The 15,053-nt window shown below is 55.9% G+C and overlaps 2 protein-coding genes across 7 annotated transcripts in view; one reads left to right on the top strand and one right to left on the bottom strand.

The window, feature by feature from the left end:
- The window catches only part of IL34 (interleukin 34), a 15,500-nt gene extending 7,001 nt beyond the window's left edge, over window positions 1–8,499 (top strand). Inside the window, exons 2-6 of one of the 2 annotated variants that reach the window (XM_037734152.1) lie at window positions 1,303–1,436; window positions 3,215–3,292; window positions 3,701–3,784; window positions 6,645–6,780; window positions 7,015–8,499. In XM_037734152.1, the coding sequence (XP_037590080.1) occupies window positions 1,303–1,436; window positions 3,215–3,292; window positions 3,701–3,784; window positions 6,645–6,780; window positions 7,015–7,205 (623 nt within the window). In that variant the 3' untranslated portion in view covers window positions 7,206–8,499. Of the gene's footprint in view, window positions 1–1,302; window positions 1,437–3,214; window positions 3,293–3,622; window positions 3,785–6,644; window positions 6,781–7,014 lie in introns of both variants that reach the window. The other variant, XM_017516271.2, reaches the window with a different exon arrangement.
- MTSS2 (MTSS I-BAR domain containing 2) overlaps window positions 8,154–15,053 on the bottom strand; it is a 24,563-nt gene continuing 17,663 nt past the window's right edge. For all 5 annotated transcript variants that reach the window (XM_017516262.2, XM_017516265.2, XM_017516263.2 and 2 more), the window contains 4 exons: window positions 12,344–12,418; window positions 11,806–11,982; window positions 11,499–11,664; window positions 8,154–11,372 (listed from right to left, as the gene is read on the bottom strand). In XM_017516262.2, coding sequence (XP_017371751.1) covers window positions 10,600–11,372; window positions 11,499–11,664; window positions 11,806–11,982; window positions 12,344–12,418 — 1,191 coding nt within the window. In that variant the 3' untranslated portion in view covers window positions 8,154–10,599. The remainder of the gene's footprint in view (window positions 11,373–11,498; window positions 11,665–11,805; window positions 11,983–12,343; window positions 12,419–15,053) is intronic.

Here is a 15,053-nt window from a genome sequence, read left to right as displayed (position 1 = left end):
TAGGTGCAGTGGCATGTGTCTCTCATTCCAGCTAATCAGGAGGCCACAAGAGAGGATTGCTTGAGACTAGGCATTTGAGACAAGCCTGGGCAACATGGCAAAACCCTGTCTCAAATAAATGGCCCCAATAACCCAAAACCACAAAAAACTTTTTTATTTGAATATATGAAAAATAGGCTGAGCACAGTGGTTGATGCCTATAATGTCAGCACTCTGGGATGTTGAGGCAGGAGAATTGCTTGAGCTCAGGAGTTGGAGGCCAGTCTGGACAACATGGCAGTACCCTTTCTCTACAAAAAATATAAAAATTAGCAGGCGTAGTGGCATGCAACTGTAGTCCTAGCTACTTGGAGGCTGAGGCGGAAGGATCACTTGAGTCTGGGAGTTCTAGGTTGCAGTGAGCCATGATTCCACGACTGCACTCCAGCCAGGGTGACCGAGGGAGACCCTATCTCAAAAAAAAAAAAAAGAAAACTTATATCTGATTGTTTTAATGTGAATTTATTTATTTGGTTTATGAGTCTGATCTTTTGGATAGTTGTTGGCCTTTTTCTGTTTTATTCTTTCTGCTCTGATGGACTTTATTCATATTTGTTGCGAATTCTCTCCTATTTTTTCTGTTAAGGCACATGGAAATCGTATAGGCTGTCTTTGAAGTCACAGTGACCCCCAGTGGCAAAGGCTGGTAATGTTCCAGTGGCTCATTCTCATTTGTGGCCAGAAGAGATGCAGCCAGTGTGAGATCTGCTTAATGTCCCAGAATGACCAGACTGGAAGGCGCTACAGACCTGCTGGCACAGTTAGCTGGGAGGGACACTAAGATCAGATAGGGCAGGGAAGAAAGTGGCGTGGGTGACTGAAGAGTCATTTGTCAAATTGGAACCAGAATCCAGGATGATGGATCTCCTGAATGCCTGGCTGGAAAACCCAGCAACAAGCTTTGAAAACATGTCACCTGGACACCAGGGGCTGAAGTTGTCCTGGGTGGGAGGTTTTGCCTACTCCATGGAGCGAGAGAAGCGGGGACACCAGACGTCGACCCTGGGGTGTGCCTCCTGGGGGGCTCTGGTGGCTGGCGTGGGGTGGGTGTGGACCCTCTGGACTGCTCCTGCCTTCCTGACTTTGCTGTTCTGGAGCTAGACCCCAGGGAAAGCATTCTGGATCCTTTTCCCCCCCACCACATCTTTCCTATCAGTGCACGTCACCTACGAGAACAGATGATGGTCACTCGGCTTTGGATGTTGTGGATGGTGTGGATGAGATGCAGGGTGCTCATGTGCCCTTGTTGCGTGTGGTCCACAGATCTTGGGATCGTCCTCAGCGTGGCCTTGGGGAATGAGCATTTGGAGATGTGGCCCTTGACGCAGAGCGAGGAGTGCACTGTCACGGGTTTTCTGCGGGACAAACTGCAGTACAGGAACCGACTTCAGTACATGGTAACGACGTGGGCACCAGCTGTGTCCCTGTCCCTGAGGGCTGGGGCTCACCTGGCATAGGTCTCTGGACATTCAGGGCCCTTCCTAGGACCTGTGTCAGCCCTGAGCAGACCATGGCCCGTTTCTCTGCCTTTCTCTGAAACCTACACATGCACCTGGTCTGCACTTACCGACCCCTCTCCTGCCATCTCCTGGGTCCACCAGCCCTCCTCCTTGGTCTCATTTTAATCCTTCATGGCGGCACTTGCCATATGACTCAGGAACGGACACCTGGAGTTCTCTGAGGAACCCCAGGCACTTATTAGCCGGGGAGATAAAGACCTAGAAATTGGAGCGTTTGGTTCTTTTTGTTGAGTGGAAATATCTGTGTGGCTCTATGCTTTCTTTCTTTGTTTATTTCTTTTTTTTTTTTTTTTTTTTTTTTAAAAAATTTTTTTTTTTTTTTTTGAGACAGGGTCTTGCTCTCTTGCCCAAGCTGGAGTGCAATGGCATAATCTCAGCTCACTGCAACTTCCACCTCCCAGGCTCAAATGATCCTCCCACCTCAGCCTTGCTAGTAGCTGGGACTACAGGCATGCGCTATAGTCCCATACCCAGCTAATTAAAACTTTTTTTTTTTTTGAGATGGAGTCTTGCTGCCCAGGCTGGAGTGCAATGGCATGATCTCGGCTCACCTTAACCTCCACCTCCTGGGTTCAAGCGATTCTCCTGCCTCCGCCTCCTGAGTAGCTGGGATTACAGGTGGGTGCCACCATGTCCAGCTAATTTTTGTATTTCTAGTAGAGAAGGGGTTTCACCATGTTGGCCAGGCTGGTCTTGAACTCCTGACCTTGTGATCCGCCCACCTCAGCCTCCCAAAGTGCTGGGATTCCAGGCGTGAGCCACCATGCTAACCTATGTATCTTTTAAAAGTAATTAACTGTTAGAGACAGGGTGTCACTGTTGTCCAGGCTGGAGTGTAGTGGTGAGATCACAGCTCAGTGTAACCTCAGACTCCTTAGCTCAAGTGAATCTGTCTCAGCCTCCCAAAGTGCTGGGATTATAGGCATAAGCCACTGCACCTTGTGAGTGTCTTTTTTAACAGCTTTACTGACATACAGTTTATGTATTTATGTATGAGACATAATTCACCCCCTTAAAGTGCACAACTCAATGGTTTTTAGTGTGTTCACAGAGCTGTGCAACCATCACATAATAATATATTTTTCTTGAAGTAGCGTGTCCTCACTCTTGAGCCTGAAACTTCTGCCTTAACAGGAATTGTGTGTTTTGTTCCACCCTCCCTGTGCCCCAGAGGAAAGTGAGCTGTTTTTATCCCAGCTGTGAGCCAGGCATACCTCTCTGAACAGGACCACCTCTGCCATCAAAGGGCTGGGCCCTGAGTCCTCTCCTCTTACATCAAAATTCATCTGGAGGCCAGGTGTTGTGGTTCATGCCTGTAATCCCAGCACTTTGGGAGGCCAAGGTGGGAGGATCGTTTAAGCCCAGGAGTTCAAGACCAGCCTGGGCAACATGATGAAACCCCATCTCTACAAAAAATTAAGGCATTATCTGGGCATGGTGCCGCACACCTGTAGTCCCAGCTACTTGGGAGGTTGAGGTGGGAAGCTTGCCTGAGCCTGAGAGGTTGAGGCTTCAGTGAGCCATGATCCTGCCCCTTCACTCCAGACCGGATGACAGAGTAAGACTAACTTTAAAAAAAAGATCATTTGGGAGGTTGGGGAGCCTGCTGGTCATTTCCACTTCTGGCCTCATGGTTTGTTCTTGTGCCTCTCTAGAAATACTACTTCCCCATCAACTACAAGATTGGCGTGCCTTACGAGGAGGTGTTCAGAATTGCCAATGTCACCAGGCTGGTGAGAATCCCCTGCTGGGCTGGGGGGACCCTGCCTCCCATGACATCCAGTGGGCCCCATCCTCAGAGGTGCACTGGGCTTGGCAGGTGGTGCTGCTGGCCTGGGGCCTCTCCCCAGCCTGACAGCAGATTAGCCCTGGTGCCTGGGCCAAGGACCAGCCTGCTCTCGGGGCTGGGGAGAGGCCCCAGGCCAGCAGCACCAGCTGCATTCACTGTCTGCAGCGGACGCCCCTGTCTGCTCCCTCTGCAGGGGCAAGTCCCTGGTGAGAGGGTGGTCCGAGCCCAGAGGGCTCGTGTCTCGGGGGTTGCAGTGACTTCCCTGTCTCTGCAGCAGAGGGCCCGGGTGAGCGAGCGGGAGTTGCGGTATCTGTGGGTCTTGGTGAGTCTCAGTGCCACTGAGTCGGTGCAGGATGTGCTGCTCGAGGGCCACCCGTCCTGGAAGTATCTGCAGGAGGTGCAGACGCTGCTGCTGGATGTCCAGCGGGGCCTCACGGTGAGCCGTGCAGCGGGTGGCAGGCAGGGCGTGTGTGTGCACAGGTGCGTGCATGTGTGTGTATGAGTCTATGAGGTGTGGCCAAGGGCTGGTGAGGAGAGGGGTGAACACACGGGAAGATGGCACCAACTGAGGGGCGTGGGAAAGTGGGGGAGGGGTGCAGGCAGGAAAAGAAGCCTGTGGAAGGAGGAGGCGGTCACTGTTTCATGCCAACCAGGCTCGGGGTACAGGAGATGCCCCTGAGACTCTGTTCTAGCTTCTGCCTCTCTCCCTGTGGATCCTGGGCCAGTCATCCTACCCTCTTTGTTTCTGCAACATGAGGGTCGTGGAGGTGGGGGAGGGGGAGTGGGGAAGAATAGATGGAGCACAGGGTATGTTTGGGGCAGTGAAACTGTGCTGCAGGCCGACCATGTCTCATGCCTGTAATCCCAGCACTTTGGGAGGCTGAGGCGGGTGGATCACCTGAGGTCAGGAATTTGAGATCAGCCTGGCCAACATGATGAAACCTGTCTCTACTAAAAATATAAAAAGTGGCCGGGTGTGGTGGTGCACACCTGTAATCCCAGCTACTTGGGAGGCTGAGGCAGGAGAATTGCTTGAACCTGGGAGGTGGAGGTTGCAGTGAGCCGAGATCCCATCATTGCACTCCAGCCTGGGTGACAAGAGTGAAAAGCCCTGTCTCAAAATAACAACAACAAAAACAAAAAAAGCCAAAAACCCTGCAAACTATGCTGTATAATACGTTCATGGTGGATACGTGACAGCACACATTTGTCACAACCCACAGAACTGTACAACACAGAGTGTGAACACTAATGTAAATTATGAACTTTAGTTAATTAAAAAAAAAAAACAAAGAGATTCCCCTATCTCCACCCCACTCAGAGAAATTGATCTGAGGCCTCAGGGATATTGTCCTCTAAAGAGCCTGAGTTGTAGTAAAAAAACAAGGTGGCAGGATGACCCATGCAGGCTGTGTGTGCTGTGGGACCCCTCCCTGTCCCCACCTACCCTCCTCAGGAGTCTGGTGCACACCTGTCCTGGGGACCCACCTGCTGCCCTGCTTAGCCAGCTGCTGACAAGGCCCAGCCTGCGGGCAGAGCATCCCAGGCCAACTGTAAGCTTCGGATGGCAAAAGGGCTTAGGGACCAGCACCTGTTTTTGCAGCTGCCTAGAGCTTTCCTGGGAGGAGACTGGTGGGAAGGCTCCCAATTATTACAAAGCCAGGAGACTCCTTGATCTCCTTGGTGGCTCTTTTTCTTGTTTATTTCATTTCATTTCATTTATTTATTATTTTAGAGATGGGGGTCTCGCTATGTTTCCCAGGCTGGCCTTGAACCCTGGGCCTCAAATGATATTCCTGCCTCAGTCTCCCAAAGTCCTGGGGTTACAGGCATTAGCCACCCTGCCTGGCCTCTGTGATGGCTTTTGTTTGTTTTGTTTTGAGATGGAGTCTCACTCTGCCACCCAGGCTGGAGTGCAGTGGCGCGATCTTGGCTCACTGCAACCTCCACCTCCGGGGTTCAAGCAGTTTTCCTGCCTCAGCCTCCTGAGTAGCTGGGGTTAGAGGTGCCTGCCACCATGCCTATTTTTGTATTTTTAGTAGAGATGGGGTTTCGCCATGTTGGTCAGTTTGGTTTTGAACTCCTGGCCTCAAGTGATCTGCCTGCCTCAACCTCCCAAAGCGCTGGGATTACAGGTGTGAGCTGCCACGCCCGGACGTCTCAGTCTTTTCATGGCCTTCCGCCTGGTGTTTCCATGTCTCTGTGACCTTTCTCTTACAAGGACATCAGTCATTGGATTAGGGCCTACCCTAAATCCAGGATGATGTCCTTCTGAGATCCTCTGCAAACACTCTATTTCCAAATAGGGTCACCTTTACAGGTACCAAGGGGTAGGACCAAGACACAATTTTTTTTTTTTTTTTTTTTGCTCTTGTTGCCCAGGCTGGAGTGCAATGGCGCAATCTTGGCTCACTGCAACCTCCGCCTCCCAGGTTCAAGCGATCCTCCTGCCTCACCCTCACGAGAAACTGGGATTACAGGTGTGCACCACCAGGCCCAGCTAATTTTGTATTTTTAGTAGAAACGGGTTTCTCCTTGTTGGTCAGGCTGGTCTTGAACTCCTGACCTCAGATGATCCACCTACCTCAGCCTCCCAAAGTGCTGGGATTACAGGCTTGAGCCACTGCACCTGGCCAAGACACAGCTTTTGGGGGGGAGGAGACGGACACAGTTTGGCCCAGGACATGTTGCCTGGGCTGTCACCCCTTTCCAGAAGATCATCCCCCACCTTTCCCATGATGCTTTCTACAGTGGCCCTGACCTCCTGCCTGGGGACTTCCCTCCCTCGGTGCCACGGTGCACCCCGCATGACCCTTTTGTTGAGTCTCGTGGAGAGAAACCACCCGAGCTTGGAGCTGGACATCCTGCCCTGCCTATGTGACTTAAGCCTCAGTGTCCCTATGAGGGCCTTCTGTTGTTCCTTGGAGTTGATGGAAGTCTTTGCTTCCTGAAGGACAGTTTCCCCAGGTCAGGGGGTCCTCACGTGGTGGTGGGTGGCCGTTCCTGGGCGTGGGATGCCCCACTTTCCTCACTGTCCTGGCCTGCACCCTCTACTCATTTTTCCAAAGATGGAAAAGTGGAGCCTTGGAGTTGTGCATGGGTGAAGGGTGGCATCTGGGACCCTCCTTGCGCCCACAGGAAGAAGATGGTGAGAAATAGCGATCCAGGCTCATGGCCACAGAAGTCTGGTCCTTCTTCCATGGTTTGGGCAGCTCCAGGTGACTGGACAGCCCCCACGGCTCTCCTGGGGTACGGCTCCATCTTGCCACCGCTCCTGATGGCTTCCTCTTTTCTAGGACGTGGAGGTCAGCCCCAAGGTGGAATCCGTGTTGTCCCTCCTGAATGCCCCAGGGCCAAACCTGAAGCTGGTGCGGCCCAAAGCCCTGCTGGACAACTGCTTCCGGGTCATGGAGCTGCTGTACTGCTCCTGCTGTAAGGAGCTTCTTCGGGGGTGAAGCCTGAGGGTGGGAGGCTGGGCATCAGGGCCCAGGCCAGCTGGTAGAGCCGGCATTCTCCCGGGCATACCGTCTGCTCCCCAGGGCTACAGGTCATTTCTGGAAGCCAGGATGGGCCCTGGTTATGGGGGGACAAGCACACGTGGCTTGGTTTGGTGGGGAGGGTGGTCTTGAGCACTGCTATAGTCTTTTTTTCCCCTATCCCTTGCAGGTAAACAAAGCTCCATCCTAAACTGGCAGGACTGTGAGATGCCAAGTCCTCAGTCCTATAGCCCAGAGCCCTCATTGCAATGTGCGGCCACCCAGCTGTATCCTCCGCCTCCACAGCCCCCCAGCTGCTCTCCTCCTTCCACGGACTCAGCAAGGCCGGTCAGGACACAGAGCAAGGGCCTCTTGCCCTGAGCAGCCTGGATGGTGACTGCAGATAGGGCAGCCAGACCAGCTCCCCCAGGAGTTCAGCTGGGCCTGAGACTTTGAGGGGTGCTGATGGGAACCCCTCCTGGGAATGATGTTCTTCCTTTGAGGGGGATTCTTTGCCACAGCAGGGCTCAGATTCCTGCCTTCCACAACTGTCATGGCCTCACCTGGAGCGGAGAGGACCTGGGGACCTGGGGACCTGAAGGTGGATGGGGATAGAGCGTCTGGCCCCTCCTGGCGCTGCCCTCACTGTCCCCCCACCTGAAGGGGGTGCTGAGACTCCCGTGACCTGCAGCAGCGAGGGCACAGCCATGGGTTGCAGAGGAGACAGGCAGCATGACGTGGTCATTCTAAGACCTCCCCCCTAGCCTGGCAGACTGGGGAGTTCGGGGCAGAGGCCAGTGCCAAGTGCCATATCTTGCCACAGTGGATGCTCTTCCAGTTTCTTTTTTTTATTAAATGTCCTGCTTCCTTTGGTTTGCTTTGCATCTTTGGAGGTGAACCTGGAGAGGGATGGGAGGCGGCCAAGTGCAGGAGGTTGGGGGGCGGGCTGAGGATTCGATTTGGAGTGGGTGGAGCCTGCCCAAGGGACTTGGGATGAGAAGGGTGCCAGGGACAGAGTTTTGGCCCTGCCTAGCCCAGGGGCCTCTGCAAGCCTGTGTTGGCCAGGAGGGAGGGAGAGGTGTTGGCCTGGCTTTGACCCTTGCCATCCTCCCTCCATCTGGCTGCCCCCAGGCAGCCTCTAATAGGAACACATGGGAGGTATTTCAGAGGCCCAGGTCTGGCCCTGGCCCCCATATGGAGATCTGAGATCCTCTGGGAGCACCCCCCCACCCCGGCCCCCTGCAGTTGGGATCTGGGGTGGGAAAGGCGAGGTGTGGGGATGAGGTGGGGGGGCAGCGGCAGCCCAGGGACGCCAGGCAGAGGCAGGGGTGTTAATTACAGTACACCTTTATTAATACTGGAATCTTCACAGTGCATCTGTTACTTGTAGCAGTGACTATTTAAATCAGGGGGTGGATGGTGTGGAGGGGGTAGGGAGGAGAGGAGAATTTTTCCAAAATCTGACAGAAAGAAAAGAAACAAAATGGTTCAGATGGGTGGCGGGTGGGGAGGGGGAAGGGTGAGTAGGAACCAGGAGGGCTGCCTGGGGTTGGGGGGAATAAATTAAAAAAAGGAACAAGTTAACAACAGCACCAGGAAAGTTACTTCAGTCAAAAGATGCTTTTGAAAAGCATATTTCTCTGTACAAAATGAGAAATAAAAGAATGTAAAGAAGTCCCTCAAACCAAAGTTTGTGATGTGGGATGGTGGGCTCGGATCCCAAGGTGGGTGGGCCTACGAGGTGGTTGCTAAGATGATGAGAGGGCGGGGTGGTCTCGGGGATGGTGTAGAGTATGTACAGCCCCCAAGGCTCAGAGGGGAGGGGGATGGGAGAGCTGGTGGGGGCTGCGCCACGCAAGCCCCCCTCTCTGGGAAGCCCCTGCCTCCCTTCCCATCAGGACCTCTGAAGCCCAGGTCTGCCCACCCACTGCCCCTCACACTGTTCCCGCCACATCCTGAATCCTGCTCCACCACCCACCTGCCTCAACAAACCCCCGCAGCCCTGGGGAGAATATGCGGCAGAAATTCCACCCGAGACTCCCCAGACTGGTCACCTGCTCTCCTGGCCCCTAAAACCAGGGATCTGGTGTTGGCCTGAGCTCCACAGGCTGAGTGCTTGCCTGGCCAGGCAGTTCTTGGACACACTGACTGACAGGGACCGTTCTCCATCAGTTCCCTCGGAGGGGACTCTGTCCACGTCGAGGCCTGCTCGGTGCCTGGACCTATCCAGGGTCCCAGCTCATGGCACAAGAACTCCCAGGAGCTCAGGCCTGGGGGGCTCAGACCCAGCTCCATTCCATCAAGACCAAGGCTCTCCTGATCCCCAGGTAGGACCCCACCCTGGGCCCCCAACGTCCTCTGAGCCCTGCTTTCCCTCCTGACCTACGGGGCCACCAGGACTCCCTCCGCTCGCCCTAGGCTAACATGCTTTTACCTGCGTGACTCGGTGCGTGGGGTGGGGCAGCCTTGCCCCTTTCCCCGACCCCACTGCCAGCGGAAGCCTGGACTATAGTGGGGGCGGTCCTGGGATGGCATCTCCTCTGGCAACAGAGAGTCAAAGCCAATCGTCCCAGCCTCGCTCCCTGACCTGGGCTTGCAGCCGGCTCACACAACAACAGACAGGCCGGGGGCCCGCAGCCCTATTTTGGCTATCCTCAAGATGCTGGAGAGAACAGTAACTTCCCCCCCACTTTGGGGGAGCCATGTCCCTCCCTTCTCCTCCTGCCACAGAACCACCAGGCCACTGGGGGGGCCCTGTCCCTCAGGCACTCCCAGACACACACCCTGTATCGTCCCCTCACCCCACACACAGTCCTCATCCACAGTCAGCTCCATTTTATTACATCCATCAAATGACCCCACACCACCTACTGCTCCAGTCCCCACCTCCACAGGTGGCTGAAACTGTGACCCCCAAAGTCAAAGGATTGATATGGCCAATGAGAAGTGGACATCTGAAAACGGTGCCTTCGTGGCTGACCAATGACCCCAGGGCCTCCGTCCTCCTAACCCTGTTGCCCTAGTTCCCCAGGAGCTGCCCTGGCCCTCACTCCCGCCAGCCTCACGGGGTGGTGGGGGGCGAGGGGTGGGAGCCACCACAGGGCCCCCGAGATCCCCTAAGCAGCCCCGGGTTTCCTCCCTGAGACTCGGCATGGGCCCTGGAGGTCCCTTCCCCCATGGTGGGGCCTGGCCTCCCAACTCCAACCTGTTGCCCCCGCCCCCAGCAGACATCCAGCCCAGCACGCACCTGGCCCCTCCACAGCTGACCTGCTTCTCAGAGGGAGAAGGTCCTGGGAGAGGCAGAGAGAAGGCAAGAGGGGAGGGGGGGCTCAGGCACGGGAGAGGAGAGGCCGGCATTCTGGGAGGAGCTGAGGCAGGGCCGGCCCTAGGGGCGGCCGGGATGGTGAAAGGGAGGCCAGCCCAGCCCCTCCGTCGTGGGCCGGCCCTGGCTCTGGTGCTCATGGGTACGGAAGTGGCAGGGCACGAGAAGAGGAAGAGGAGGGGCAGAAGAGCATAAAACAGGCCCCAAACGAGGCACGAGGCCCGTGCCCCAAACGAGGCCCAGGCTTGCAGGCTCCCTCCTGGTGAGGCTTGTTAAGAAGTTGCTTCCCGTTTAAACGCTGGAATCCAAGCGAGGCGTCTCTTTCCTTCAAGCGGCACCGCCCCTGCCCTGGCTCTGTCCTCTCTCCAGGCTGGGCCCTCGCTGAGTGCCTGCGGCTCACAGACCAGGCCACCTCTCACACCAGGGCCTGAGAGGATAGGGAGGGTGGCGCCATCATAAGATGCGGGGCGCCGACCTGTCGTTGGTGACGGTCCTGCGGAGCCGGACCCCACGCCGGATAGCCACGAGCATGTCTTCGGCTGGGGGGTCGCTGGTGGCGGCAGGGGGCGGGGTGGGCGTCTCCTCCGTGGGGGTGGCCGACAGGGCGGTGGGGAAGGGGAACTGGCCCTCGCCCAGTGCGTGGGCGCCCGCCACCAGCTCCCCCAGCTTCTCCACCAGGCTGTGCCGGTTGGCCGCCAGCTGCTGCTGCTCGTCCTCGGCCCCCGCCCCGGGGTACCCGGCTGCCTCTGCGGACGGGCTGCCCCAGGCTGTGTTGGGCAGGCTGAGCCTCTTCGGGGAGGCCTTGGCGAGGTCCGGTGCCAGGGGCGAGGCGGCCTCGTCGGTGTAGAAGACACACTCCTCGCTTCCCGCCCGCGTGGGCCCCACGTAGCCAGGTGAGTCAGGCACCGTGGGCGTCTTCACAGGGACGATGGGCGGCCGGATGGGGATGGGGCCAGCGCTGGACAGGGCGCGGCGCACGGTGGGCTTGGTGGAGGGCGTGCGGCGGATGGTGGCCACGCCGGGGGGTGCGCCCGAGGGCAGGCCGGTGGCCGTGGGCAGCCCCGCGGTGGGCAGCCCGGCGGTGGAGGCGGGGCGCTTGGTCTGGATCAGGCGGCGGTAGTTCTGGGCGATGTTGCTGTTGCGCGGGATGGTGGATGACTTGTCGAACTCCGTCGGGCCCTCGCTGTCCGCATCCCCGTTCACGGAGTAGCAGTCGTAGTCGGAGCCTGGGGGCACGGGACACAGTGAGGCCGGGGCGCAGGTGGCCCCTGGCCCCCAGCCCACCAGGGTAAGCACGGAGGGGGAAGGAAGGGGCCCTCCTGAGTGTCTCAGTCCCAGCCCCACGGGCCTGCCTTGGGAGGGAATGGTGTCCTCGGAGCAGGAGGGCGTGGTGGTCTGCGTGCTGTAGCCGCTGGAGTACTGCAGCGAGTCCCGGCTGCTCTTCTGGTGCTCCAGGCTCAGGCCGCGTGTCAGCACCATTGCTAGGTCACTGGCTGCAGGGGACACCTCCTCGCCATGCTGAGGGTGAGAAATTGCACCCCCAGTCTCCTCTGCCCAAACTCCAGGCAGCCCAGCCTGGTAGTTGGAGCTGGGCCTGAGGCCACTGGCTGGGCCTCCTCACACTGACCTGGGAGTGAAGTGGGGCCCTGGCCGGCCTACCTTGGCTGCGATGGTGGCAGGGGACATCCGTGGTCGAGGTGCTTCTTCCCCGCTGGGGCCCAGGGTGCCCCCACTGGCAGGCCCTGGCTCTGTGTCTCGCAGGAGCTCCACTCGGTCCTTCCTCCGCTGCAGAGTGGCACCTGAGGGCTGCTCATGGGAGCCAACCTTGGACCAGTCCTGCAGGGAGGGTGTGGCAGGTCAGGGGGTCCCTTGGCCCCACCACCTATGGCCTGGGGGCCCCTCACTGTCACTGAGGCTCAGGGTGTCCAGGGCTATCAGGGTCCTCTGGTTTGCAGTCACAGCCAAGGGCAGAGCATGGAGTGTGACTGTGACTCCTCAGTCTCACCAGGCCCAGGGGTTAGATGTGGCTATGGGCAGGGCCTGCAGGAGGTGGCCAGGTGGCCTGTCTCTTGGGGACAGGTGGTGTTGTGTGCACCCCTGGCTGAACCCAGGCCCTCTGTGTGGTGATGGCAGCAGGTGGAGAGGGCATGGGAGTGGCAGCTGGTGACTGTCCTGGGGCTGGGCTGGGAGCACTGACCGAGGTAGGGGAGCTGCACTCGCTAACGGACTGGCAGGTTTCCGAGGCCTCGGAGGATGCGGAGCTGGAGGACTTCTGCCATGCAGAGGCCAGCAGGCAGTTGCAGACAGACAGGGACCAGCGGGTGGCGAGGAGGAGAGGAGAGAACAGTTCTGGTCACAGAGTTGGCATGCAGGGATGGCTCCATTCAGCGCCTTGCCCAGCGCCCACACCCCACCCCACCCCTGTCCCAGGGCCACGGCTGCTGAGCATCTTCAGCAGAACGCAGCAGCCCAGAGCACACACAGTGGGCACTGACCCACCCGACAGTCCAGCCCATGACCTGCGCATTTTAAAGACTGACCACAGGACTCACTGCTGATGGCCTGGATATGGCCAGTGAGGGGAAAAAGACTAAGGGTGGTAGCTGGGTGTTTGGTCTGAGCAGTTGGGTTGATGGTGTCACAGTTTTCTCAGACAGAGGACACACGGGGAAGTGTGAAGCCCTGGGTGCCACGCTGAGCGCTGAACTGAGCTGCCTGTGAGGTCTTGTGCATGGATGCAATGCAGGCCGTCGTATTCACAAGCTGGAGTGCAGGAGAAGTTGGAGTTGGAGCTGTGAATGCAGCAGTCTTGGGGTGGGATGAGGCCACCTGGCAGCGAGTGCAGTTAGACAGGATTTGAGGGCTAGGCCTGCGGCTGCTGATGGGCGCAGCTGGGAGGAAGTGAGTCCAGTAAAGGAGAGCAACGGAGCAGGCAGAGAAGTGGGAGGAGAACCATGAGCAGGTGATGCCCCACAAATCAGGAGAGCCTGCAATGCAGAGCAGGGGACCCACTGTGCTGATGCTGCTGGGGGGGGGCATCCGCTGGGGGTACAGGGTGTCCATGTTGACCCCGAAGAGAACTGCCTCCATAGAATGGGGTGGGAGAAGCCTGTTTTAAAATGGACTGAAGTATGAAAGGGACACACTTGCTCTGGGCAGTAGGGTGGGCTAGGTGTGCTGGGAGGCCTGCCACTCCTAAACAACTACAAAGAAAGAAAAAAGCAAGGTAGACACAGGCCCGTGAACTGCTGAGCATGTGTGATGGGCAGGGTTCCCTGGGGCAGGCGCCGGCTTCAGTACAGCGGTGGGGACATGGAGCACGGTGAGGGTGAGGCATTAGCCTAGGAATGAGCCAAGGTAAGCCAGGGCAGCCCCCTTCCCCCAGCTCTCCGCATCATTCAGATTTAGATCCTCAGATCTCCTGCAGATTCTAATGAACCAAGATCACCAAGATAAAAGGAAAGCAGGCACCCCTGTGAGGATGTGGAGGAAATAACAAGTGCAGACTTCTGGCAATAGGATGGGTAGAGTAAAAGCTCTAGATTTTTTAATGATCGCCATTCTAACTGGCGTGAGATGGTATCTCAATGTAGTTTTGATTTGCATTTCTCTGATGACCAGTGATGATGAGCATTTTTTCATGTTTGTTGGCCTCATGTGCTGGGGAGAGACAGCAAGGGGAGAGATGCCAGATGTAGGTGATGGGGAGGAAGGCAGCAGATCACACTGCCATGTGTGTACCTATGCAACAATCTTGCATGTTCTTCACATGTACCCCAAAACCTAAAATGCAATAAAATAAATGGGGGAAAAAAAACTCAATGGATCACTATTTACAAGTGACATAATAATATATGTAGAATATTAAAAAGAATCTACAAATTATTACAGTTAGGGATTAACATTGTAACAAGATTATTGGAACAAAGTCAGAAAAAGACAAATTGAATTTCTAAATACCAGCAGCTAACAGGCCAAAAAAAAAAAAAAATCCACCTGAAACACCAATGTAATTTATAATAATGTCAATAAACACCAAATACCTAGGGAAAAAAATTCCAATGACAGAGATGCAAGATCTTTACATAAAAACTACAAAACAGGCTGGGCATGGTGATTCACGCCTGTAATCTCAGCACTTTGTGAGGCTGAGGTGGGCAGATTACATGAGGCCAGGAATTTGAGACCAGCCTGACCAACATGGTGAAACCCCATCTCTACTAAAAATACAAAGATTAGCCGGGTGTGGTGCTGCATGTCTGTAACCCTAGCTACTTTGGAGGCTGAGACACGAGAATTGCTTGAACCCGGGAGGCTGGGGTTGCAGTGAGCTGAGATTGTGCCACTCACTCCAGCCTGGGTGACAGAGCAAGACTCCATCTCAAAAAAACCCAATCAACAAAAACCTCTACAAAACATGATTGAGAGCAGGTAAAGCCTAAACAGATGGAGAGCTATCTGCAATTCCATTCACATCCCAGGAGCTGCTTTTTTTCTTTTGATGGGAACTGACAAGCTGATCCTAAAAGTTATATGGAAATGCAAAGGGCTGAAAATAGACAAACTGGTACCAAAAAATAACCAAGCTAGGGGACTTCTATGACCAGATACAAGATTTTCTGCAAAGTCTAGCCATGCGCGGTGGCTCACACCTATAATCCCAGCGCTTCGGGAGGCTAAGGCAGGTGGATTGCTTGAGATTAGGAGTTTGAGACCAGCCTGGCCAACATGGCAAAACCCCAATACAAACAGTACAAAAAATTAGCTGGGTGTGGTGGTGCACTTGTAATGCTACTCAGGAGGCTCAGGCATAAGAATTGCTAGAGCCTGGGGGCAGAGATGGCAGTGAGCCAAGATTGCACCTCTGTACTCCAGCCTGGGGGACAGAATGAGACTGTCTCAAAAAA

Source organism: Cebus imitator, unplaced genomic scaffold (assembly GCF_001604975.1).
Source record: "Cebus imitator isolate Cc_AM_T3 unplaced genomic scaffold, Cebus_imitator-1.0 Scaffold577, whole genome shotgun sequence".
Taxonomy (NCBI): Eukaryota; Metazoa; Chordata; class Mammalia; order Primates; family Cebidae; genus Cebus; species Cebus imitator.
This window is presented reverse-complemented; position numbering and strand designations above follow the sequence as displayed.